This window comes from Sceloporus occidentalis, unplaced genomic scaffold, assembly GCF_023333645.1.
Source record: "Sceloporus occidentalis isolate IW3139 unplaced genomic scaffold, rSceOcc1.0.p SCAF_4, whole genome shotgun sequence".
Taxonomy (NCBI): Eukaryota; Metazoa; Chordata; class Lepidosauria; order Squamata; family Phrynosomatidae; genus Sceloporus; species Sceloporus occidentalis.
In genome coordinates this window covers 112537873-112563138 of record NW_028316984.1, presented here as the reverse complement: position 1 = coordinate 112563138, position 25266 = coordinate 112537873, and the positions used below count along the sequence as shown (strand labels likewise).

Below are 25266 nucleotides of genomic sequence, written 5' to 3'. Positions count from 1 at the left end.
TTTTTTAAAAAAAGAAAACACGGATAATTTAAATGGCATATTAATAACATCTGTCCTAAGCAGCCCTTTGCATGATAAAGTTTTTTTTTTTTTTTTTTGTCTTGTGATAAAATTAATGTTAAATTCCATTCACCATTTCCTTCTCTCATTCTATACAGGTCTGTCTTCGATCCTCTGTCCCACCTCTGTCTCCAGTTCAAGAATTTGCTTTCAACAAATTTTAATTTGCTCACACGAAATTACACCCATGGACAGAATTACACATGCAAGACACAGAAACTTTTTTTTTAAAAGACATGAACAGATTGAACTGAATTTTGCACATTACTTCTTTGGGTGGAATACATTACAACCAGGATACAAGACTTTCCCACAATTTCCCCAGCTGCCACCAGCTCAGTTCAGACTGAAGACTGATGCATCATTGCCTGTGAATACTAGATACACTGCATTAAAATGATGACCTCCACCCAAGCCTCACAAGAGTTTTCCAACTGCCACTACTAGCAAAAGATGCAACTAAGAGAGTGAGCTCATGTGGGCAGGAAAAGAGTGAGTGAGTCCCATACAATCTGCCCCATAAACTCAGGTCCTCTGAGAGACATCTACTTCAGTCAGTCAAAACTAGGCTGAGTGTTACCCATTGGCCGTTTTCTTAAGCCACCCCAAGAATGTGGAATAACTTGCCAGGAGAAACTTGTCTGCTTGAAATGTTGTCTGTGTTTAAATCAGCAGATCCACAGGGTTGAGGTAGGTAAGAAATCATAAACATAATCACAATCATTTCATCAGATATATACAAATGCTCGCCTGTGTATGTGTTTCTATTTTGTAACTTTTCAAGCACTGAATTACCTCATTTAGTTCTCCATTTGGAAGGACAGGCCACATATAGGTCAGCTTATTCCACAAAGGATTGTCCACTTTTGACTGTTTCCACTGACCAGGCTTACTTACGCCTTCATGCTTAATGGCCCACCTGAAAGAAAAAGAAAGGTGTTTTTTTCCTGATCAGAGGTATCAGCAAATATTTCCTCTACAAGTACAGTGCAGACAAGGAATAAGTTACAGTGTTTTAGCTCCTTTATATAGATGAATCTTAAAACAAAAAAGAAAAGAATTGATGACCTTTATTTGGGTTTTCATGGATCTAGGCAATCCCAATCTTAAGGTATCAGCCCCATGTTTACCTATCCTTATATCTGTCTGCTTTTCTCTCTGTTTGCTTGCTTGCTTTTCTCTGGTGACTTTCATCTTAGTCCTCCTGCTTATTTAATTTGATTTAAATTTATATTAATTTGGTTTTGTGCATTATTTCTATAGCATTGTTTTAAAATGAATATAAATGTTAGAATTCAGAAACACAGCTGTGTTAGTCTGGAATATCAATATGAAAAGGGATCTCATACTGCCCTTGAGAAGAACATTATGAAAGAAGTTGTAGCATAAGCTTTCATAGACCTGGCCTACTTCTTCAGTTGCAATGTTGTTATGACCTGTCTTTTAGATAATTTTTAAAGGCAGAATTAATGAATATAATTATATGCAAATGTACATATACATCATATGTTATATGCATGTGCATATATGTATGTAAATATTATATACATGCATAAATACAATTTTATATGTATATATGTGTATATATATATATATATATATATATATATATGACAAAGAGCCAGTGTGGTGTAGTGGTTTGAGCATTGGACTACAACCCTGGAGACCAGGGTGTGATTCTGCACAGCCATGGAAACCTACTTGGTGGTCTTGAATGAGTTGCACACTCTCACCCCCAAAAACGTCGTAGTTAGATTTGCCTTAGGGTAACCATTAATTCGGAAATGATTTGAAGGTACACAACAACAACAACAAATGCCTATAACAGGTATGACTGTGTTATGTATAAGAGCACAGAAACACATGCCTGTGCATTAAAAATCACACACATCATAATTAATTCATACCCACCACAATTGTTTTTCATGGTGTTTTATACAACAGAGTCAGGAGTGGGAAGATGGGTGGATAGACAGGCAGGCAGAGAATACTGAATGCATCTGAAGAAGTAGATTGTAGTCTATAGATGCGTAAACGATAATAAATTCCATAATCTGTAATGTGGCACCAACTAGTGAAGCATATAACATATAGAAGGCTTTGTGGTTTAATTCCCACAGAAGAAGTTCTCAAAGTTCTTTAAAAGTTCCTGTTTTCTTTGTTTATAGGTTACTTCTGGAATGAGTGAGTGCATGAGTGGTTCACTGGCATTCTCTTCAGTAAAAAACTGTTTTGGATCCAATTGCACAAGAAAGCTTGAAAGCAGAAAGCTTGTCAGGATTCTGCCAAGTCTTGTGCATTATTGTCAATGAACATTTGGAGAATACACCACATGGTTTTTCCTGAATGTGCTATTAAGCTGCCAGGTTTCAGCACAGTATGAGTTTTAATAACCAAGCTCAGGTCTCCTGAAAACTGTGTATTATAAATGAAAAGCTGACACTCCTTAACTGCATTAGCATTAATATGTAGAAATAACATGATTTTCTAAGTGCTAAAAATGCATTCTGCCTTTACAGCATTTCTGTTTTTCTTTGGCTTTTGCCTGTGCTTTCCATATAATCTCTAACTTGAGCTGTACTAGTTCTTATTTGCAGCCACTAGGGGGAAACAATGATTCGCGGAAGTCCGGTTGAGAGACATTTCTTTTCAAAGCTGCATTCCCTTTAATTCCAGTTAAAGTTATTTCATTTTCCTTTTATTACAGACGCATTTCCCCAGCAGATGTCTCAAAGGAAGTAAAATATATCTTCTTGTGCCTCAGATAGCTGTCAAATCTCTCTTTTTCAAACATGCATGCACAGCTCAAGGCAGGGTTAAAAACAAAGCAACAAGACTTTTTAACCCCATAGTCAATAGGTATGCTACAAATTTGTTTGACTACAAAAAAAGGGGGGGGGGACCACTGAGCATGGTTTCATCTGAAGCGAAACACTCTTTCCCGACACTTTATCACTTCCTTTTGCATGGCATGAAACTTTATGAGAAAACTTTGAAAAGAAATTCCATCCTATGCATGTTCATTAAGCACTGGAATTTACTTCACTGGAATTGGTCTACAAGAAATAGTAATAGCAATAGCAGCTTCATTTATATACCACTTCATACCACCAAAGCAGTCTCACTGGCCTGTTACAGACTGCCCAAAAGGGGTGGTCTTGGGCTGCTGCCGGTTGCAGCGCGGGGAAGCCGCTGCAGCCAAACCGTGTGACTCCCCCGCGCTGTAAAAAAGGAGCGCGAAAATCGCACTCCTTCCGGCAACCCGGAAGAGACGTCGCAAGTGCCAAAGCGCGCACTCGCAATGTCTCTTCCGGGTTTAGACATCCGGACGCTGCGCGTCCATTACGTCAAGATGGCTGCGCCCGTCTGTATAGGGCGCCGCCATCTTGCCATACGGAATATGCGTGAGGGGCAAGGCACATCCGGAAGCGCCGCCCCTCGTGCGTATTCCTGGCGCAATGACGGCGTCGCTTAGGCCTGTCTGTAAGGCGCCTAAGTGGTTTACAACTGTACGATAATTGCCCCCAACAAGCTGGGTACTCATTTAAGTGACCTCGGATGGATGCAAGCCTGAGTTGATCTTAAGTCCTAGCTGGTATTGAACTCACAACTTTATGGCTTTGAGCTAGTGGCTTCAGTATAGGCATTTAACCAAACATTATAGCTTTAATTCCATTTCTCTTCATTAATTTATTTGTAGCACTCTGCACAGCTCAGATGGATTAGGACTATAAATGGAGTTCATCAGAAAATTATGTGTGGTCCAAGAGTTTCAAGAACATTTGTGAATTCTTTGTTGAAGAAATTTTTGCATCCTAGTACAGGTCTTTCTGAAAACAGTACATAGAATTTTATTTAAAGGAGAAAAAAGTGGCAAGAAAACTTTACTAAACTCCCACTTGAACAGAAGGATCATAACATTTTAATAAAATTTCAATTCAAATACTTCAGCTTGTGGCAGTTGGGGAAATATCTTGATAGAGTTCAGCTACTTTTGTTTCAATCTATGCATATAATGTGATGTAGACAAATGGTCCTTGTCCACTTCAACTATGTTCCATAATGTAAGGAGCCACAAAAAATGATAATACAAGATAGGACTCCACAAAAATCAGACACCTTGCCATCCAGGTGGTATCAAAGTCCATCACAGTGGAATCAAAGATGAGTTTTCTTCCAATTTAATCTATTAAAAACAACCATATTGATACATTAAATGACTTTTTCACAGTGCAAAAAAGCTGATCATTGTTTCACAGATTCACTGCTAGCTGAACTGTGGGCTGCCTTGGGTTAGAAACTGTTCCAGGAAAATGATTTCATATATAGAAATATACATTTAAAAATATTATGGAAAAGACAATACTGGTGTGCCTGCTTGCAATACTTATATCACAATTGCTATCCCAAACATACTATCAAAGTAGCTTATAAAATATTTACCCCAAAGAACCACATTCAAATGTTACACTATCAGGAACAGACATAAACAGCCAGGATTATTTGGTTATCATTATCTGCCCTTGCCCTTGGTCTTCCTTAGTATTACTCTTTGGCCGACCTCAAGGCAGTGCAGTAGGATGATCAGTTAAAACAGTTAAGACCATGATGGAGGCAAGATTGATTGGGTGGGATACAAATAAATCTATATTATTATTATTATTATTATTATTATTATTAAAATCTTCTCTTCTTTTAAGGAAATGACTGGGACTGAGTATAATGAACTCATTTGGCCCACAATGAGGGCAAGTCTTCCCTGATGTTTTATGAAACACCTAACTACATATCTGCAAATATGCAAGTCCCTTATTACGTAAATCCCCATTCTCACCCTGAAAATTAGTTGTCCTTCCCCCACACACACCACTACTAGATTGTCAGTCTGGACATGTCTGGCAGTTTGTGAAAGAGAAAAGACAGCCTGGCAAGTAGAATGACAGGTAGGTAGTTGAAGAATAGGAAACACTGTACAAAGCTAGAGATAAAACAGACTACCATGATGTGGTTTAGCATAAAAAGTCATAAAAGACTTCAGTAGCACCTTTACGTTGAACTGGTTTATTCTAGCATACACTTTTGTGGACTTTAGTCTGCTGCATCTCATAAAGTAGACTGAAGTCCATGAAAGCTTATGGCCCCGTACAGACAGGCCAAAATAAAGCTGTGTCCTAAGAGTCCAGAAGCCATGCCAAAGCCACGGTCCAGTCCTAAGGTACTAGTGGATTCTTTTACACCTTTTTGCATAAGGTGTTTGTGGCAAGTTGCTAATAATACAAAGATAGACACAAACAGGTGATGTAGGCACACAATTTCTATCCTGGCCCATATTCAGTTGTTCTGATGCAGTTGCTTTATCTATTCTGTAAATGCTGGCAGGTGATATAATCCTCCATGCTTCCATATGTGGGTGGCTTGATAGGAAATCTCAGTGAAATATCCTCTAATCATGTCCCCTCTTTTTGCCTTTCTCAGAACATTCTTCCATTTTTATTTTTATTTTTAAAATTATGCTGCAATTTACAGGTTGAATTCACCAACACATAGGAAACAAAAGAGTTAAAAGAATGAAGCTTTTTTGGGGAAAAGTTTAAATTAAAGCTAACCTTTCTCTGTCTTCTATCAAGTAACAATTATACTGTTTTTAATCTGTTAATGAAATGAAATAAAATGAAATACAATATGTACTCTGAACATGATATTATACATAATAATTAGTTGCAGAAAACCAGACCAAAACAGCATGCTTCTAATAAACAGGTACAGAAAAATTAGCAGCTTTGCATACTATTACTGACAAGGACAAATGATGTTTTCCTTGTACAGTACATTTTCTTCAAAAAATACAACAGTTCCTTTGTACAGTGGTCCATTACTTATCCATCTCACAGACATGCTACTATAGTTCATACAAGACTTTTCCTTTCTTTTCTCTTTTTTAGAACTTTGACTCCCTCTTCAGCAGCAATATGGATATCTCAGACTATATCACTGTTGCAACCTGCCAACTATCCAATGATAACAAGATCTGGGCAGTTCAAGTTACTCTTATAAGTTACTTTTATACTACCATCCCATTATTTAATAATAAGCTTTATTTATTATTATATCCTGCTTCTTTGTTACAAAGACAACCAGAGTGGCTTACAATTTAAAATTCCAACAATACATTATATAAATAACCCAATCCTCCATCCCCCCTTAAAATGGCAATTAAACATATGACAATTAAAATAATCTGTTAAACAATCCATAAATTAAAATTATCCATAAAATTAACAGCTTTTCAAACTAGGTGGGAGGGGGGGGGGGCAGGAGATGCAACGTGAGTGAACTCCATTAATGTCTGGGGGTTTTGTATTCAGGAAAACTGCTTTTAACTGGTTTTTAGGGTGCATGTACGCTGTAGAGGTAATGCAGTTTGATAAGTGCTTTAAGTGCTGTAGCTCTATCATATGGAAACTTGGTATTTATACTTTTACAAGGTCTTTAGCCTTCACTGTCAAAGAGCACTGGTGACTCACAAAACTACAAATCCCAGGATTCTGTAGGATGGAACCATGGCAGTTAAAGTACTGTGAAAGGGTAATGTAAACAAAGAGTAATGTAAACAAAAAAGAAAAGAAAAGAAAAACCTGTCCTGAAGAACATACAGTTCTAAATTTTGACATTGGGAGAGAAAGCAAATGGAAGGGGAAGAAGGCAAGGTAATGCAAGCAAATAGTTAAGATGAGCAACTATGTAATTATTTTCATCTGTACAGAGTAAAAGATAAAACTGTATGTTTCATGGAAGCTTTGGTCTCTTGGTGGGTAAAAGAGACAGACCTTGTAGGGTTCAAGTACTCCATTGCCCATAAGGGACTGAGAATGGAGTACTGTAATTCATGAAAAAACAACATGGACTCAGTGCTATCTCACCAAACACACTCACCAAAATTCCATGGCACGTTAATAACTGAGGATGTATCAAGTGCAGTGGAGTTCACTTTTTCCCCTCTGTCTTCTTAGGTTTTGCTGGGCCAACATATTAATAGTGATAATTTTGTTGTTGTGTGCACTCAAGTTGTTTCTGATTTATGGTGTTCATGGGGTTTTCTTAGCAAGTTTCTTTGGGGTGGGGGGTGGGGCTGGGTTGCCATTGCCATCCTCTGAGGCTTCAGAGAACTCTATACAGCACTGTGATATCAGAGGCTAAGGAAGCCAAAATTCATCCTCTCCTTTTCATTGCCACATTTTTCCATTTTGTTTGTCTTCTTTGAGATTTAGAAGAGTGCCCAAGATCACCCAGTGGGTTTACATGGCAGAACCAGGATTCGAAGAATCATAGAGTTGAAAGAGACTACAAGGACCATCCAGTCCAGCCCCCTGCCATACAGAAAATCACCATCAGAGCATCCCGACAGATGACCATCTAGCCTCTGTTTAAAGATCTCCAAGGAAGGAGACTCCACCACTCTCCAAGGGAGTGTGTTCCACTGTAGAAAAGCCCTTACTGTCAGGAGGTTCCTCCTAATGTTGAGGTGGAATCTATTTTTCTCTTTTCCATTGTTCCATGTTCTAGAACAGCAGAAAACAAGCTTGCTCCATCCAATGCTCAAATCACTACACCTTGCTGGCTCTCAAAGTCATCATGGTCACAACCAAATTTCCAGAAAAACATGTAAGCCTTGGAAATTTTACAAGCCAATTAACCTACAATTCTGTCTTGTCCTAAGCTACCTGGAATTTTGTTATACACTGGTACGTACAAGTCTTGCTGCAGTTGTATGCATAGAACTAACATTCTTACTTGCTGGCTGTCACTCTGCCATGCTGGATAGAAAAATGAAGACTTGTGTCTGTCAAGCACATTAGGTGATGCTATCAGCCTCTGGGGACAGGTGGTTCAGTTTAAAGAATTGCTGGACTAGCCAAACAATAAAACATTAGTCACTGCTCTTGCTTACACAGTTCTAACTGGTTTGCAATTCTGTTTATTTTCTTAGAATAATGAAGCTGAGCACTGAATTAGATGACTTTACCTTCATAGAAGATATATAGCTATTATTTTAAGTATGTGGCATATTTGAATAAGAGGGCGCTTGCATTGACAACAAAAAGCATCACTGAAAGTTGAACATCAGATGAGAGAGGACAGAAATATACAGAGAGGTATGACAAAGATATGCACTTTCATTACTACTTCTCATTTGAATTATGAGAATTTCTTCAAAGAAACACTAGCTTATAACAGCTGGAATCCTGTGTCAGCTTATGCTTAACTAAGTACTTAACTAGGTAACTTCTCCTGGACCAACTCCCGCACCAACCCAAACCTGATGGAAATATCATTCAACTGTGTTCCAGTTTCTTTCTCCCCATATAGATGATGCTGGAAAAAGGAAGTCAAGAAGAGTTATGATCACTGTAATAATGCTACAATCACAAGTAGCAATCATAAATATGAAACAGTTGAAATTAGTTAAGTACCTGGGAGACTGAAAAGTTAAGTATACTTAACTAAGGTCAAAAACACACTGCAGAAACAATCCAGTTTGAGACCACTTTAACTGCCCTGGCTCAGTGCTAGGTAATCTTGGAAACTGTAGTTTATTGTGGCACCAGAGCTCCCTGATAAACAAGGCTAAATGTATTACACAACTACAGTTTCTAGAATTTCCTAGCATTGAGTCAGGGCAGTTAAAGTAGTCTCAAACAGGATTATTTCTACAGTGTGTTTTGGACTTAAGTATGCTGATACAGAATACTGGCCAAATGCATTAAATGTGTAAGCAAATGTGACAGACACAAATTATCTTGCAATTGTTTTTATTTTATATAATATGTAAATGTAACTGTTTCATTTTCACAATCACTACTTGTCACAATTTTGATACCATTGCCATGATCACAACCTGTTCCCCAACCTACTTTTCTGGGCATGAGCTCCATAGGGAGGAGGTGGTCCCTTATGCCAATGCTCAGAGCAGTTCAATGGCATTTCCATCAGGCTCGGTAGGTTGGGTCAGAAGTTACTTAGTTAAGTACTTAGTTAATTATAACCTGATACAGAATACTGGACAACATTATTGTTAGTTTTTAATATAATCAACAACATAGTATTACTAACTTATAATTTAGAAGGTCTTAAAAGATTAATAAAGTCAACAAGATAAGTACTTAACATGGTCTAAAAAATGTACACTAAATGTCATGGAAATTAGAAAAAGCAAGTATCCCTAGTAATGCAAAGACCACATGTTGACAAATATAAGTACTTCAGAATTTGGTTCAATGAATAGTGAGATCATAGCCATACAATTAAACTAGCGGTGACTCACAGTAGACTTTGTTCTTAAAAACTAAAAATGCAAAGTACTATAAAAATATAAAGTTGCTTTCAGAATGTACTTTGTATGGTGTTCTTAGTTCTGGCTTATTGTATGGAATCATGATCTTTGACAGACACTATTACAAAAAGAAAAGCATAGGAAATGTGGGTTTATTATAGGTTAATAATTCTTGCACTGAAAGGATGGCCAGTGATGGAGTGCTAAGGAGAACAAATACAGAGAAACAAAACATAAAACATGGAATGCTAGAATATTGCAAACATATAATTAGAAACAAATAAAAATCAAATTATTACTGCTGATTATTATCCCTGATTATGCAAAGTATAATAAATAAGGAAAGAAATGTAGGAAGGGTATTGGCTGAAAAAACATTAGAGAATGGTTTGAATGCAATACAATTTTTAAAAATTACACTGTATTGTATCCAAACCATTTCCTAAGGTTTCTTGCACATTTACATGTGACAACTGCCATTTAGAATAATTTAAAACAATCTTCATATAAGGATCTAACACTTTAGTAAGTCCAGCCATTTCCCCCTCTAAGCAGAACGTATTTGCTTCATTCACTTGAATAACATTAACTTCATGCCTTCAGAAGCACTGATGAACAAAAGCCCATACTGTAAACTAACATCTTTTTCAAGAGATGGATGATTCTTTGAAGGGAATGGAAGGATGTTCTGAACAGCATGAGATAGAGCGAGTCCTGGCGGCACCATGTAGCCATAATGTTGTGAATTGAATCCCTGGGCTCCAGGTTGATGCAGACTTCTATCTTTTTGTAGGTTGGTAAAATGAGTACCTGGCTTTTGGGGGATAGTTTACAGATTGTAAGCCACTTAGAGAGCACTGAGTATACTATGAAGTGATATAAAATGTAAATGCTATTGCTATTGTTCTGAAGAATGTGAATATCTTTCTAGCATAATCTTTTTCCTTTGGACGAGGTTCAAGTTAGAACCAAGAACTGACCTATGGCATAGAAGTAAGGTCAAGGCTGAGCACCATTTTTTTCTGACAAAATGTACATTATTATAACTGGGGAGCATGACATAGAATCAGTTATGGCAATCTAACAGACCATCTTAAATGTAAGTTGCCCCTTGGAAGATGGGATCATCTTAGAAAATAGACAGTGTATATTTGAAGCAATTGCGTGTGGAGGCACAAAGCTTTCAGTGATGAGCTTGTGGAATACCGCTTATCACCCTTGTCGAATGATTCAGAGGCCCAAAGGGACTGTTGTTGTTTGGACTTGTTTTATTTTCAATAGTAGCTTAAAAGGTTTTCTTATTTTGTCTTGATGAGGACAGTTTACTGACTGTAATGAAAACTGACCAAACATGACTGCAATCCCAGATCTACATTCCACTATTTAAGACAGAGGCTGATTTGAACAATCTCACTGAAATAATGTCTGAAAGCCTGTTTTGCATGCCATTCACTTGCCTGCTTTCTCCGAAAATCCAGCCATTGTGAGAAAGCATCAGTCAAAAACAGGCTAGTATAAAAAGAGGTAATCATGATTTGTTGCTTTTTTGTTCTACAGGAGAAGGCAGACAAGGGAAAGAAAGAGTTGACACATGCCCTAATAAATGGAGATTATGGCTGGAATCCTATTGGGTAGTTAAAAATGCATAACTGAGAGTTATGCATTTGTAACTACTTTGTATTCACATTCTATGTATCCCCCATACATAGGGTCCCCCAATCCACACGTACTGGGCAGCAGCATCTGCATTTATTGGGGTCTGTTCCCCCATTGTTCAGGAAGTGGCTGATCTTTCTCCTTGTGTGAACAATTTCCAACATGAGGGGAAATAGCTACAGGGATCCTGTTTCTGTATGTCGCATCAAGGACTGCTTGCTTAAGGGGGTGATAACATTAGTCAGCCACTTCCCAAGTGACAGGGGAACAGGTCCCTGACCAGTACGTGGAGACTGGGGGAGTCGGTATTCACTACATAGCTATGTGACTACCATGGTAATGCATAGAGCCCTTCTGGTATCTCAGAGGGAAAGACTGACTCCTGAAAAAAGCTAGCTTTTTATTGCCATGGACACTTTACACCATGGCTTCTTCTTTTCCAATTCAATAATTATAAGTAAAAAGCATGCAGCATTTCTCTGAGAAACAAATATCATACTCAGAAATCATTTATCTAGATTAGGGCTTTAGCATTCCATTTCAAAATCCATTACAGGAGGGGTTACCCATGTCGGGTTTTCAAGGGTTAAAGTCAGCACACTGGGAAATGCTTAGATGTGTGTGTGTGGCTGACCATGAGCATCTACCCTGGGAAGGACAAGGCTGATCAAGCACAGCTGATGCTCATAACCTCAAGGACACTTTGGTGCCTGTGTGCACTTGTGCCTGGCTGATGAAACATCTAGCTGGATTGCAAAGGGGAACACTTTTGGATGTAACATAGGAACTCACTGAGTTTGGGAGACCACATGGTCTGAAGGCTATATAAACTCAGGGGTTTCCAGTAATTGCTTGTGGGTTGTTAGTAGGAGTTGGTATTCGTTTGTGATCTGTATTATAGCACTGTAAATAAAGCACTTTGGGAGACTTGGCTTGTCTGGTTGTTTATCAGCTGAAGCCTGCTGTGTGTCCCCGGAGGTTCCTGCATTTCTTCAGTTCCTGGAAGACATCCAGTTGCTGTTATCTCTACTGGGAGCTGGAACCACATTTCTGAATTTGCCAGCTTACTCTGCCATACAGCCAACATTGGCTACAGGGCTCAAATGAGTTGCTGACAACCCAGACAATGAGCTGAGAAAGTTAAGTTCCACTTTTAAAAGTTTAATGCTTTGAGAAGTGCTGGGCTATAAACAAGGTGGTCCATAACAGTGATTTTTAATACGAGAAGTGATGTCTTGCTATAGGTGGCTTAACTATATAAGATTTTTTCATTATATAGGTTAAAATTTCAATAAGTTGAGGTTGCTACTTTGACTATGAATGCAACCTTCAATTTTAATAAATTTTGAGTGAGATGTTATTTACTGAATTTTGCAGCTGAAGAAATATGCAGGTCAGGTCCAGTAAATTTCAAAGAGCAAGCCAGCTGTGTTCCTAGGATGTGGAGAATTACTTACACATACAGATAGGCACACACAGTTATACTGATGTATTTTGCTAAACAATTTTGTATTTACAACAAAGCACTGCTCATTCTAGCACCATGTGCTGGGAGAGGAATGTGCTTGATTTATTCTTGCCCTTTTGTGTCCAGATTTTCCTTACTGAAAACATTTATATCAACTGTATATTATTTAAAAGTATTTCACTTTCCTATAATCAAAAAGGGCAGCACTCTAAATGAGAACTACTGAAAGAGTAACCTGACCTTTTGTCAGACACAGTATCAGGCATTACATAATCTTTTCTCCCCAGATCTCCTTTGACACCTAGCTCAGCATAAAACTACTGAAAATCAGAATCCTTACTTGTTAATGGACATATGTCTCAATATATTTACTAACTCAGCACAAATAATTTGGATAAAGAGATGGAAAACAAATTATGAGGTGATCACTACAGCATCATAAAGATAGTCACCAATTTTAATTTGCAAGCTTCTCAGAGCCAGTGCAGGACTGGGAAATCTGTCTCAGGTCTACCCTTGTGCAATGTGGTTACATGATAATTTTGATACAGCCATAAGACTTGATTCTACAGTTAGACATAACTGTAGACCAGGGGTAGGCAACCTGCGGCCCGCGGGCCGAATGCGGCCCAGCAAGGCCTTGGGACCGGCCCCAGCCCAGTCCTGCCGCCGATTGCTGCCGAAGCCTTTGGCCTCTCGCGTGAGGGTGTGGGGCCTTTGGCCTATCAGGAGGAGGCGGGCAAGGGGGGACAAGCAGTGGGCAGGGGGGGGGGGCAATTGTCTATGGAAGCCTCAGAAACATGCATTTATATTAACATTTTTTCAAAAATCAGCAAATTTTTTCACATGTCCTCCATTTTTTATAAAAGTGTCCTCCATTTGAAAATTTTGTCCTATATTTGTCCCGGTTTATTTATTTATTTAATTTTTTAAAAAATTATTTAATTGTTTATTTTTTGGCTTCGGCCCCCCAGTTGTCTGAGGGACAGCAACCCGGCCCCCGGCTCAAAAAGGTTGCCTATCCCTGCTGTAGACAAACAAACTGTACTTGTAAAAAAAGTATAAAATGAAAAGGTATAAATTATAAGTAGATGAAAAATTCCAACATATGTACAAATAATGACAAAAACACAAGTGCATTCACTGAAGAATTTAGTGGGACCTGTTACTTCTAATAAAATTACTAAGGACCAGCTGGTTCCAGCAGGAGAAGCTAGAACACATTTTTCCCAACTTAAAGAGTAATTCTATTAATTAAATCTGAAAGAAGGAAGGTACAATAAAAATGCGCAGTATGGTTTGTATATTCCCATCTTCTCCCAGGAGTACTTTTTAAGGAGTATATTCTACAGCCTATTGCATGAATCCACTCAAAATATGTATTTATTTGATGTGAGTCATAAAATTATTTTATATAGCAGAAATGTTTCATAGAAAGCTTGATACTAAAAGATTTAAACAATATTAGTAACCTAGCTTTCATACTTTATTACATGGATCCAAAAGATAAGAAGTTGCTTGAAAATTAATGGGGAAATTCTTTTGTTTCATCTTACACAACACTGGAGCCTTTGGAATTAATTGTAGCCTTCTAATAAACACAATGATGTAATGACGTATTTAACATTACTGGTTTTTGTTTGATTCCAAATAAATTGCAGATTTTTTCTGGTGTGATGCTAAAACAATTACCATTTTGAAAAAGGATAATTAATCTGCAATTTTTTCACATTAGATCATATATCTCTAAAGAGTGCCTGCAGATTTGATAGTCTTCAGCTGCTGTGTATTTATTTTTTCATTTTTTTCTACTGATGTACCACCCCATCAGTGCTGACATTTAAATGAGTGAGTATTCAACACAAATGTGATCATTTGTATAGCATCCAATGCAGCCCCATACTGAGATGATTGCTTCTGGGAGCCATCCATGGGTTCTCGAATAGAGGGGAAAAGCCAGGCAAAATTTTATCAATTTACATTTTTCTGTGATTAATTTTTATGCAAATAAGGGCCCGACCGTGCTCCCATCTCACCTGAATCATGCGGATCATCAAAGACAAATTGAGCATTACTTATTTAAAAAATAGGCTTTAAACTACAGCTACAGCTGTGTTGGAAAATGCTAAGAGCAGGGCATGAACTTTTCTAATGTAAGAGGAATAGATAAGAAAATGCTTCTTTTGCTTTTTGTTGTCCATAGTGCTGCAAATGTAAATCATAACAAAATCCTAAAAATGCCTTTGGTTTGTAGTTATTTTCTCTTTGTAAATGTTTGACAGCAAGAAACTAGTAGGAGGAGATTTCTCCCCAACATCTAATCAAACAAACAAAATAATGTGTCTATAGGCAAAACAGAAACCATATAGCTAAATTGTGTTTCATTATATGTACAATAATAATTTGCTTCCCTTATTAGATACATATAGACATACACGCATACACACAGACGCATGCGCGCACACACTCATTTTATTATACTCAGTAAACCAATCATATGTGACAAATGTGAAATACACATAAGTCTATAACATATCTTTTGGGGGGATATTTGCTACTGTGCATCTATAAATATAATCAATTAGTGTTTGATTCTAAATAGAAATAATGGTGGGGAAAATCCACGTACACAGCAGTAGGTCCCACTTTTAAAAGCATGTTTTTGGAAGTAATCTGCACTAGTCTTTTAATATGAGTTACATGGAATTTAAAGAGAGAAGTTCTCAGAATTTCACTTCACTTATTTTGTAGTTTAAAGAATGCAAACTAATATTTCCCTAAACCCTTTGGACTGTTTCAAAACAGATTATTTTCCCCCACCATTGCAAACCAGAAGATGATACAAGTATCTAACTGAAATTAGATTCCAGAATGGTTTGCATCTGTGTTTTGTTTTGTTTTTTAAAAAGAAGCCTTCAAGAAATTGCTAATTGGATGTGTGCATTGAAATTAGGGGTGCTTGAAGAATTTGATCTTTGCACACTACTGTATATATGACCTATTCCAAACCTTTCATACTAACATGCAGATCAGAACCTCAGTATCCACCAGATTTCACACTTTTCCAAATGTTGTGACATAGTTCTCAACTATTTAAATGTATCAATACATTACAGTACAGTACAGCACAGTACAATAACCTATGTGTCTACTTAAAAGTACTGTATATAGATTTCAATGGGATGTATTCTCACAAAAGTATGTTCAAGTCTGCAACTTTAATTATATTTATATATTTAAATATATTTAACTTAATACTTTGAGAAAAAATATACTGTTAATGTATGTGTTAATATATTTAAATAGCATTTTGAGTATTAAAATGCAGATTAATGTAAACAGACTAGAAGAAACACAAGTGACATGAACTGAAAAAAAGATTGGCTCCTTTCCTTCTATTTTATATTCCATCTTCCTCTCAGTACAGGGACTCAAGGCGGCTTTTTCAGTTAGTGTTTTAGTTAGGTTTTTCAGTCCTGAGCTCAGTAATGTTCATTTGTGTACTATCAAAATTTGTTTGGGACTTTACAATGTTGAGGCACAAATTGGGCTCAGAACCAAAGGATGATTATGAACTTTTGAATGAGTATGTCAAACATATATCCAGCAGAATCATAGCCACTGTCAGCACAGTTTTCTTTTAATTTTTCTTTGACTTTTTGTTTTTGTTAAACGCCCTTGAGTCGATCTCAACCCTAGCCGACCCTGTGAATGAGACATATCCAAGTCTCCTTTTCCTCCACTGCTCTGCTTAGTTACTACAAAGTATTACTTGTGACCTCCTTAATAGTTCCATCCATCTAGCTTGTGGCCTTCCTCTCTGTCTACTTCCCTTCACTTTTCCTAGCATTATTGATTTTTCCAATTAGTTGTGCCTTCTCATGATGCATCTGAACTATGACAGTCTGATTTGTCATCTTGGCTTCCAGGGAGTTTTCTGTCTTAGTCTGCCCTAGGACCCATTTGTTTGTCTTTTTGGCTGTCCACAGTATCCTCAGCACTCTCCTCCAGCACCACATCTCAAATTAATTGATTTTCTTCCTATTTTCTATCTTAACTGTCCACCTCTCACATCCATACATGGTAATAGGAAATACAATGACTTGCATATTTCTGACTTTTGTGCTCAGTTGTACATCTTTGCATTTTATTATCTTTGCTAGTTCTTTCATAGCCACTCTCCCCGTTTTTAATCTTCTTCTGATTTTCTGGCTGCAGCCTCCATTCTTATTAATGTTTGATCCCAGATATGAGAACTCTTTTACTATTTCAATTTCTTCATTGTCTAAGATGAATTCATGTACATTCTCCATGATCATTATTGACTTTTCCTGTCTACAATTTAGGGGGCAGCTGGTGGCTCCCATATCTTTGTAGGACTGAATCTATTCCAGGTTTTGACTGGATTAAAACCTGGAGTGGATTCACTATCCCTGCTGAGATGGAAACCACCACCCTCCATTGGCAGAGACCCACCTATAGTCATGTGTACCCTTTGCATACTTAATATGGTTAATAATTCACCTACCTAATAAATTTGACAGTCTTGAAGATGCCACAGGACTGATGTTCTTTTTGCTGCAGAGACTGATATGGCTTTAGAAAGTGAACAAATCTATTTTACAAGTTCTTAGAGTAGCTATGAGAGTCATCGTGGCATACTGGTTTGAGTGTTGGACCACAACTCTGAAGACCAGGGTTCGATTCCCAGCTTGGGCATGAAACCTACTGGGTAACCTTGGACAAGTCACATCCTCTTAGCCTAAGGAAAAGACCATGGCAAACCTTTTCAGAACAAATCTTGCCAGGAAAACCCCATGATTGGGTCGCCTTAGGACTGCCATATGTCAGAAATGACTTGAAGACATACAAACAACAAAATAGCTATAATTTTGTAATATTCCTTCTAATTCCAACTCCACCTTATAGGTCTGAAGAGTGGGATGGTAGTACCTTTAAAAAGAAGAAGAAAGGAGCTGGTGGGACATAGGCCTGCTTGAATTCAGTTACGCAAAACTTTTAAAAGGATGGTTGCAGTTGTTTCTTGGTAAGGGAACAGTACTCTAAACATGGCTCTAGGAAATGAGCTAGTATGTTCTTAATGAAATGAATTTTTAAATTCAGTTTGGATTTAAATCAAGCCCTGCAGACAAGATACTAGCATAGGCTAATAAATTTGTGCAAAATTTCTCGGTCAAATCACCTTGCTGGTGCCAAGTAGAATAGCAAGATTAGCCATGTATAAACAATAAAAAGAAATGTGGATTCAATTCATTTTTGTTACAATTAAAAGGGCAAGGGTGCCCTCTTTTTGTACCAGAAAGAAGCAGCATTTTGCCACTTCTTTCTGGCCCAGAAAAATGCCAAATTGGGGCCACAGTGTGTGGTTGCCGTGGGCCTAATCCAGTGCTCAAAGGTGCGGTGGCAGGACACTCCTTCGGGGTGGTCTGTTTCACCCCTTTGTCTTAAATTTTATGTCATTTTCATATTCTCTTTAGTAAACTGTGATTAAACTACTTTCCCAAGCTGAATGCGACTCTGGTTTAAACAAATTGTAACAAAAGCACCACAGCTAGTATACAAGAGGAAGAGAGGGGGCAGGACAATAGTGTGAGCATAATGCTCAGTTTGTTGTGGCTCTACAGCTCTCTGACAGAGAAGGCTAAATATCACACTAAACTACAAATCCCAGGATTCCATAGCTTTGAGCCATGGCAGTTAGTGTTGTCCAACTGCATTATTTCGGCAGCACAGATTAGACCTAAGTGAGTGATATATAATATGGACCTTTGTATCCTTTAATTTACTGTATATTTAAAAACTGGATTAGAAGCACTTTATATAATCTCAATTCCTGAACCATTTTGATTGTGGAAATAATTCACTATTATAACTGAAATTTAAAAAAAAAATCTCTCAATATAATAATTATATTAGAAAACTAATGCTAAAGGTACAGATAAGGAAGTTATATCGATCCCAGCAGCCCAGGTTTTCAGCTACTATACCTGTTCCTTGCAGAATCGAAGACACTTGCCAGTTTAGTTAGAAAACACAGGCTGTCTTGCATAGCAGTGAGTTGGCACCTCCTAACTGACAGGAGGTGCTGTTGCTATTAAGCTGATATACTAAGAGTTCAAGACAGCAGGAAAGCAATGGGTGGCCCGGTACAGACTGCCCAAAAGGGTGGTCTGCCGGCACCCTGGTTTGCTCCGTGAGGAAACCACAGCGGACAAACCGTGCGGCTTCCTCACGGAGCAAAAAGAACTCGCAAAAATGGGTTATTTTTGCGGTGCCATAATGATGCCACAGTGCACCAATGGCACACTCGCAACGTCGTTATGGTGCTGCGACGTGCAGACGCTAGGCGTTCATCGTGTCAAAATGGTGGCGCCCATCTGTACAGCGCGCTGCCATTTTGACGTACGGAAGATGTACTAGGGTTGCAGGGCGTCTGTAAGCAACACCCCAAGGCAACCCTAGCACATCATCAAGACGTGCCACGAGGTCCATCTGTACTGGGCCAAAGATAGCTGAATAAAAACAAAATGTATTGGAAAAAGAAAGTACACATAATAGAAGGGAAACACATAACAGACAGCAGCAAATAAACAAATGAAAGAATTTTGTGTGCGACATCATGTCACATAGTTTTTTTTTTCTTTTGTAGAGGTATTGACCTTTGTCATTAGGCCTGCACATTTTAAAATTGAATGCTCAAGGGAAATACTTCATAAAGACCACATTTTTTTTTTGGTTACTGGATGTAAATGCAATGACCCAGAAGAAGAGGGCATACTCAAATGTCCTTAAAATATCTTTTGTTAAAAGTGTATGCTGGCTGCACTATGGTTTTCCACAAAATTATATAAGGAAAAACTTCTGGAACTCTAAAAATAAATAAAGAATGCACCCAACAATAAGCTTTGACACAGACCCCAAGGACAGCTAACACATGTGCAAGCTTGTACGTATGAAGTAGAACCTTCCTTTGCTCATGTACATATTTTTGCTGAAATACATACATAATTAAACTTGGAATGACTACTGAAGAAATCCAAGGAAGAAAGTGCAAAGGCAGGTTTACAGCTGAGCATCAAGAATACAAAGATAATGACCACTGATGAGTTATGTGACTTTAAATTAGACAATGAAGACATTGAGATACTGAAAAATTTCCTGTACCTTGGCTCAGTCATTAATCAAAATGAGGACTATAGTCAAGAAATCAGAAGTGTAGGACTTGGAAGAGCAGCTATGACAGAATTAGGCAAGCTCTACAACTGTAAAGATATATAATTAAACACAGGATTTTCCATACCATTATATTTCCAGTTTCTATGTAGGGTTGTGAAAGTTGGACAGCGAAGAAAGGTAATAGGAAGGGAATCAATTCATTTGAAAAGAGATGCTGGAGGAGAGTTCTGGTGATACCCCGGCCTGCCCAAAATACAAATAAATGTATACTAGAGCAAATCAAACCTGAAATTTCCCTAAAAACCAAGATGAAGTCATATTTTGGATATATCATGAGAAGACATGGCTCACTAGAAAACACAAGGATGTTTGGCAAGATAGAAGGCAGTAGGAAAAGAAGAAGCCCCCATTACAGATGGACAGATTCAATCAAGGAAGCCATGGCTCTGAGTTTGCAACTTCTGAGCAGGGCTGTTGATGACAGGGTGACTTGGAGCTCTCATTCATAGCATTGCCATGAGTCGAAGTTGACTTGACAGTAGTTAACAAATGCTACTTTTCAGCCTAGAACAAACTTCTTGCAAACTTCACTCCCACACCCATGTCCATGACTTTTATTCTTCTGGTTCCATAACCCTCAGCTAGTTGAAAGTTCCTTGCACCTTTATAATACACATCCGTTCTTGCTGCCTGGATGGATGAATTGTCTCTGAAAAGCCACCTTTCCTCCTTCCTTCAAATTGTTTCTCAAAACTCATCTTTTCTACAACACCATAGGCAGAACCTTCCTTGGCTGGTGACTTGAAATGAAATTATTCCAAACACATGTGAGTGAAATAACTGAATACTGTTTCACTGTTTACTGTACCGGTGTTTCATTCCCCTTCTTCCATTGTTTTACTTCTGTTGAATTTTAAATTGTGTTTCCATGGGGTAGGTACCTGTCTTCTTACATTCTCTGAGCATCAAGCACAATGAATGGTACTATATAAATAAACAGTGGTAATAAATAATTAGTATGTGCATATATTTTATATGCGTATCTTAAAAAAAGGACAGCTTTGTATTTAATATCTGTCTATCATCACCTTCATTTTATGTGCTGTCCTTTATTTTATGTTTCATTGCACACTCTTTTTATTCATTTTCTGCTTTGCTTGTTTTTTGATCTCTTTCCACAGATAAGTTCCCTTCAATTATCTGTTTTTCTTGACAAACTTCAGTCACTGAAACTTCAGTCACACAATTACATGGATGTAGTAATACTGAAATTTTAAACTCAAGATGAATATGTACAGTACTTCACTTTCAAAGACTTGCCATTTCTGGTGATTGCACAGAGGTCATCAGAAGTCATCTGTTACTCCAAGTGGTCCTGGAGGTTATTCAGTTTTTGTGTCTATTCCATTTCAAAGTCAATAGAAACAGCACTTACTGCCCTAATGGATACACAAGAACTGAATAGGAAGAGCACAGCCCTATTAGATTGTCTCAGCAGTTCTTATACCATCTATAGTAATCTTCTGGACTATTTTGCTACTTTTGCATTGGTGATGGGAAAGATAATCTATTGTGATGGATAGTCATTGGCTTCAGATTCTATCACCCACCTCAACATTGACTAGATTGACTACTTAACATTGACATGTAACTGCTGAGAACAGTCATCCTAATATTGGAGTTTGGGTGTTACCAATATGCAGATAAAACCAAATTCTACTTTCCCCAGCCCTTACTGCCTCCCTCCATCTTTAAGTCCCAGAAGGACTAAAGAACTGAAAATAGAGATATTCTGGAAAAGATGAACAACCTGTAACTTTATTCAGATAAGAGAGAGGTACTATAAGTTTGGGAATTCACTCTGGATGAAGAAATGCAAGAGGTCTTAGGACAAAGTTTGTATTCTGGATATCCCTCTGGACCCAGAGATGGCAAACAATGTCTTCTACTATATTAGCCTGGGAGAATAGTTATGGCTATATCTGTAGAGCTCATATCATATACTGATTGCCCATGCAGTAGTGACACCCAGATTAGACTTCTATAACGTGGTGGACTAAATTTAAACATATGCCTGGAAACTTAAGTTGGTACAAATACAGCTGCCACAGATTTGGTGGCTGTCAGGCAACTGAAAAATATAGCAGAAATATTGGCATTCCTGTCAATGGTGACAGGTGCATTTCTGAGCCCAATTCAATGTGGTAATTTGGGGCAGGCTATTTGAAGTTCTGCCTACAATAGTCTACCTCCATGTGAACCTGGTGGGCATTAAAATGATCTGCCTGTCTAGGTATCTGCTTAGCAAAGCTGCCTAACTTGAGAGTCAGACATTTTTCAGTGATGGCCCCTAGGTAGAAGAATTTATTCCCTGTTCTGTCATATATGGCCCAAATTTAGCTGATGTTCAAATAAGTCTTAAAGATACATTTAACATAGCTTACTTTCTCACTGTCTTCACAGTTTCAGAATTAAAAAAGTTGCTGGAAGTCTAGATTTGTATATGTTAGTTGTGTACATTATTTGTTATATTTTAACTGACCTATGTTTAAAATGTTTTCTGTGGTGCTATTTGGTTTTATTGTGATTCAGGTTTATTGTAGGCTATGTTTCATATTTATGTAAAAACTATGTTCTGATATTGTGAGTATTTGTGAGTTATTAAATTAGTAAATGTACTACTATTTCTACATCATATTTACTATATTTAAGTTTGGTCAAAGCTGGTCAGTAAGTACAAAAACTACAAGAATTTGCAAAGTAGATCTGTGGTGACTGCAGGACTTAGCTACAACTTTTCCTGTCTTGTACAGTCTCCTTTGGAAGGGATCTTGCACCCTTAAAGATAAAGAGAGATGGACTGGTTTCCAAACTACCATTTAGAGGACTGAAGATTTTCAGTTTATGACATAGTCTAAATCACCTATACAGTAGTATCCACTGGGGTTTCATTCCAGAACCTATGGATACCAACATCTGTGGATGCCCACATCCCATTAAACACAGTGGTGTATTGAAATGGTGTCCCTTATAAAACATCAAAATCAAGGTTTGCTTTTTGGAATGTGTGTGTGTGTTTGTGTATTTTCAAGCTGCCAGTGGTTGAATCCATGGCTACAGAACCGACTGTACAATGTATATGAAGGTGAAGGTCGATTAAGCTGAAGGATGTAGATTTTGTTTTTGGTGGACACATAGCGAAGTCCCAAGGTAGACTTCTTCCCTTGCAAAAATCAAAATGGGGGATGAAAAATCTGAGCTTGCTCATGCACCATGTTTTTTCCTACACAGACATAATCTCACACTAAAAAAAAGACAGGGTAAAGCAACCACTAGCAGCAAAACTGTCTATTAAAAGGCAAGGACTACATTTATACCACAGCCCAACTATAAATCACTCTATGGATGCCGCTATAGTACCAACCAGTGTAATGTAGTGATTTGAGCATTGCACTAGGGTTCTGGGGACAAGGGTTTGAATTCCTGCTCAGCCATGGAAACCCATTGGTTGACTTTGAGTAAGTCACACTCTTTCAGCCTCAGAGGATGACAAAGGCAAAACACTTTCCAAACAAATCTTGCCAAGAAAACCCCATGATAGATTTGCCTTAGGTTCACTATAAGTCAGAAATTACTTGAAGTCACACAACAACAACAAATCCATTACCACAGTTGATGCTGTATAAATAGGAGAGGAGGGAGATTCTTGCCAGTGGGCAAAACACAGATCATGAGAATGGTCAGCGCAACACTCTGGCAACAGCTATATTTTTGTTGTCATGACTTGATAATGGAGACAGTACATATGTTTTAATTAATATCTATGTATCTTGACAAAAATAATGTACTTTCCTCTTCATATTGCATTAGTAACTTTTTAAAAGACTCTCAACATACGTATTGCATTTGTAAAGGTCTATCTATGAGGAAGCTGACATACAGAATATGGACTCAGCCTTCCCTTTACAAAATAAAAACATCAAGCAAGTTTTCAAAAGCAACTTGTGGCATGAAAAGGGAACAAACAAGCAAAATGACAGATCATTGGCAATTAATTCCACTTATGGGAATACATTTCAGTGTCAGCTATAGTAAGTGATTACACTTTAGAGAAAAGGGAGAATAAAAGTTTTATTTTTTTTTTTTAAAAAGAGAGACTACAATACTTGATTTGGTTCCACTTCACTAAGATTCTAACACAACAGGAGTGAACAGCAATTATTCAGTACCTTTTAGGTTATGACTAAAGGATAAAGTCCCCCAAATAATTCTCTCACACATGGGATTTCAAACAGGAAATTTGTATGCATTGAAGCTAACACATCAGAAAAGAGATTTCACGTTTCATCATCCTTAATCACAGTAGTTTATTGAAATTCACAAGCACTATGATGCAGTTTCTAACTTTACTAGATACTGTAATACCTGTAAAATGTCAAAAATGGTTTAACATGACATGACAGTAGCTATATGTGAAATGGTTAATGAGTATCTGTATATATTTATTAAACATGATATTTGTTTCAGAAGATCTTTTAAGGAAGGAATCTAGATAATTACATATTTTACCAGATCAGTTAAATTAGATACTCTTGCAAGTTTGCACATCTCTGAAGCTTCTACATGATGAAAGAAAAATTATAGCTTTGATAATGCAAAGATCAAGCATCCCTTGATACTTGGTTGACCTGTAGAAATGCTCTTATGTTTTCAAACTCTAAGGTCTGAGGCATAAGTGGATCTCAATGGCATGTGTAAAAGGGCAATTCAAGACAAGCATTAATTTAATTGTAAAAGATTTCATTCAAGATTCAGACCCTTGAAAGTTCTGACAGAACTCATCTGTAAAAGGAGAGAGAGAGATTATTCAAGTTAAGTCCTAAATGATATTGTCAAAAGTCCAGCATACAATAGAAAAAACTAACAAACAAGTATAGTGTCCATGACTCTTTTCTCAAAGTGCATTCACCCACAGATGCACTCTTTCAAGCCATAAGAAACAAGGCTAGATTAAAAATTGTCCAACTGGAGAAAATTATCCTGGGTCTTAGTGGCTAGGGGCCCCATGCTGGATGTGGTGCTTTGATACATAGTTACAAGGGGCTTATGCTGGTAGTGGTGCTGTACTATGATACTATCCAGACACAAATGATGCTGAGAAATGAGGATCCATACATTCCTCTTCTCCCATGCGTTGGAAGCAAATGCTGCTCAATTATGTCCCATTTTCCAGTGACAGTCCAATTGAAGAAGTGGGTGGTGCATTGAGGTCATTGCTTCTGACACTCAGTCATGTCTGCTAGGACACACACAGTGGGTGAATGCAGAGTTTCCATTCCCCTTGGGTCTGAAAGGGATGGTCTCTGGCCTCAGGATGAGTTCCCTTTGTCTTGATAGCACTTCCAGCCCCAAGCTGCCACAGCTTTCCAATAGTGAAGCTCTCACAGCTGCATAAAGGGTCCCTAGTTTTGGAATTGCTCCAGACCCCCAACCAACTTAATCCACCCTTGACTAAAGTATTTATGAACATCCACAGAGCCAACGTAAAACAATG

The 25266-nt window shown here is 37.8% G+C and overlaps 1 protein-coding gene across 1 annotated transcript in view; it reads right to left on the bottom strand.

Moving 5' to 3' along the window:
• The window catches only part of DCDC1 (doublecortin domain containing 1), a 370698-nt gene that overhangs the window by 67502 nt on the left and 277930 nt on the right, over nucleotides 1-25266 (bottom strand). Inside the window, exon 21 of the mRNA XM_089521309.1 lies at nucleotides 856-979. Within this exon, the coding sequence (XP_089377435.1) occupies nucleotides 856-979 (124 nt within the window). The remainder of the gene's footprint in view (nucleotides 1-855; nucleotides 980-25266) is intronic.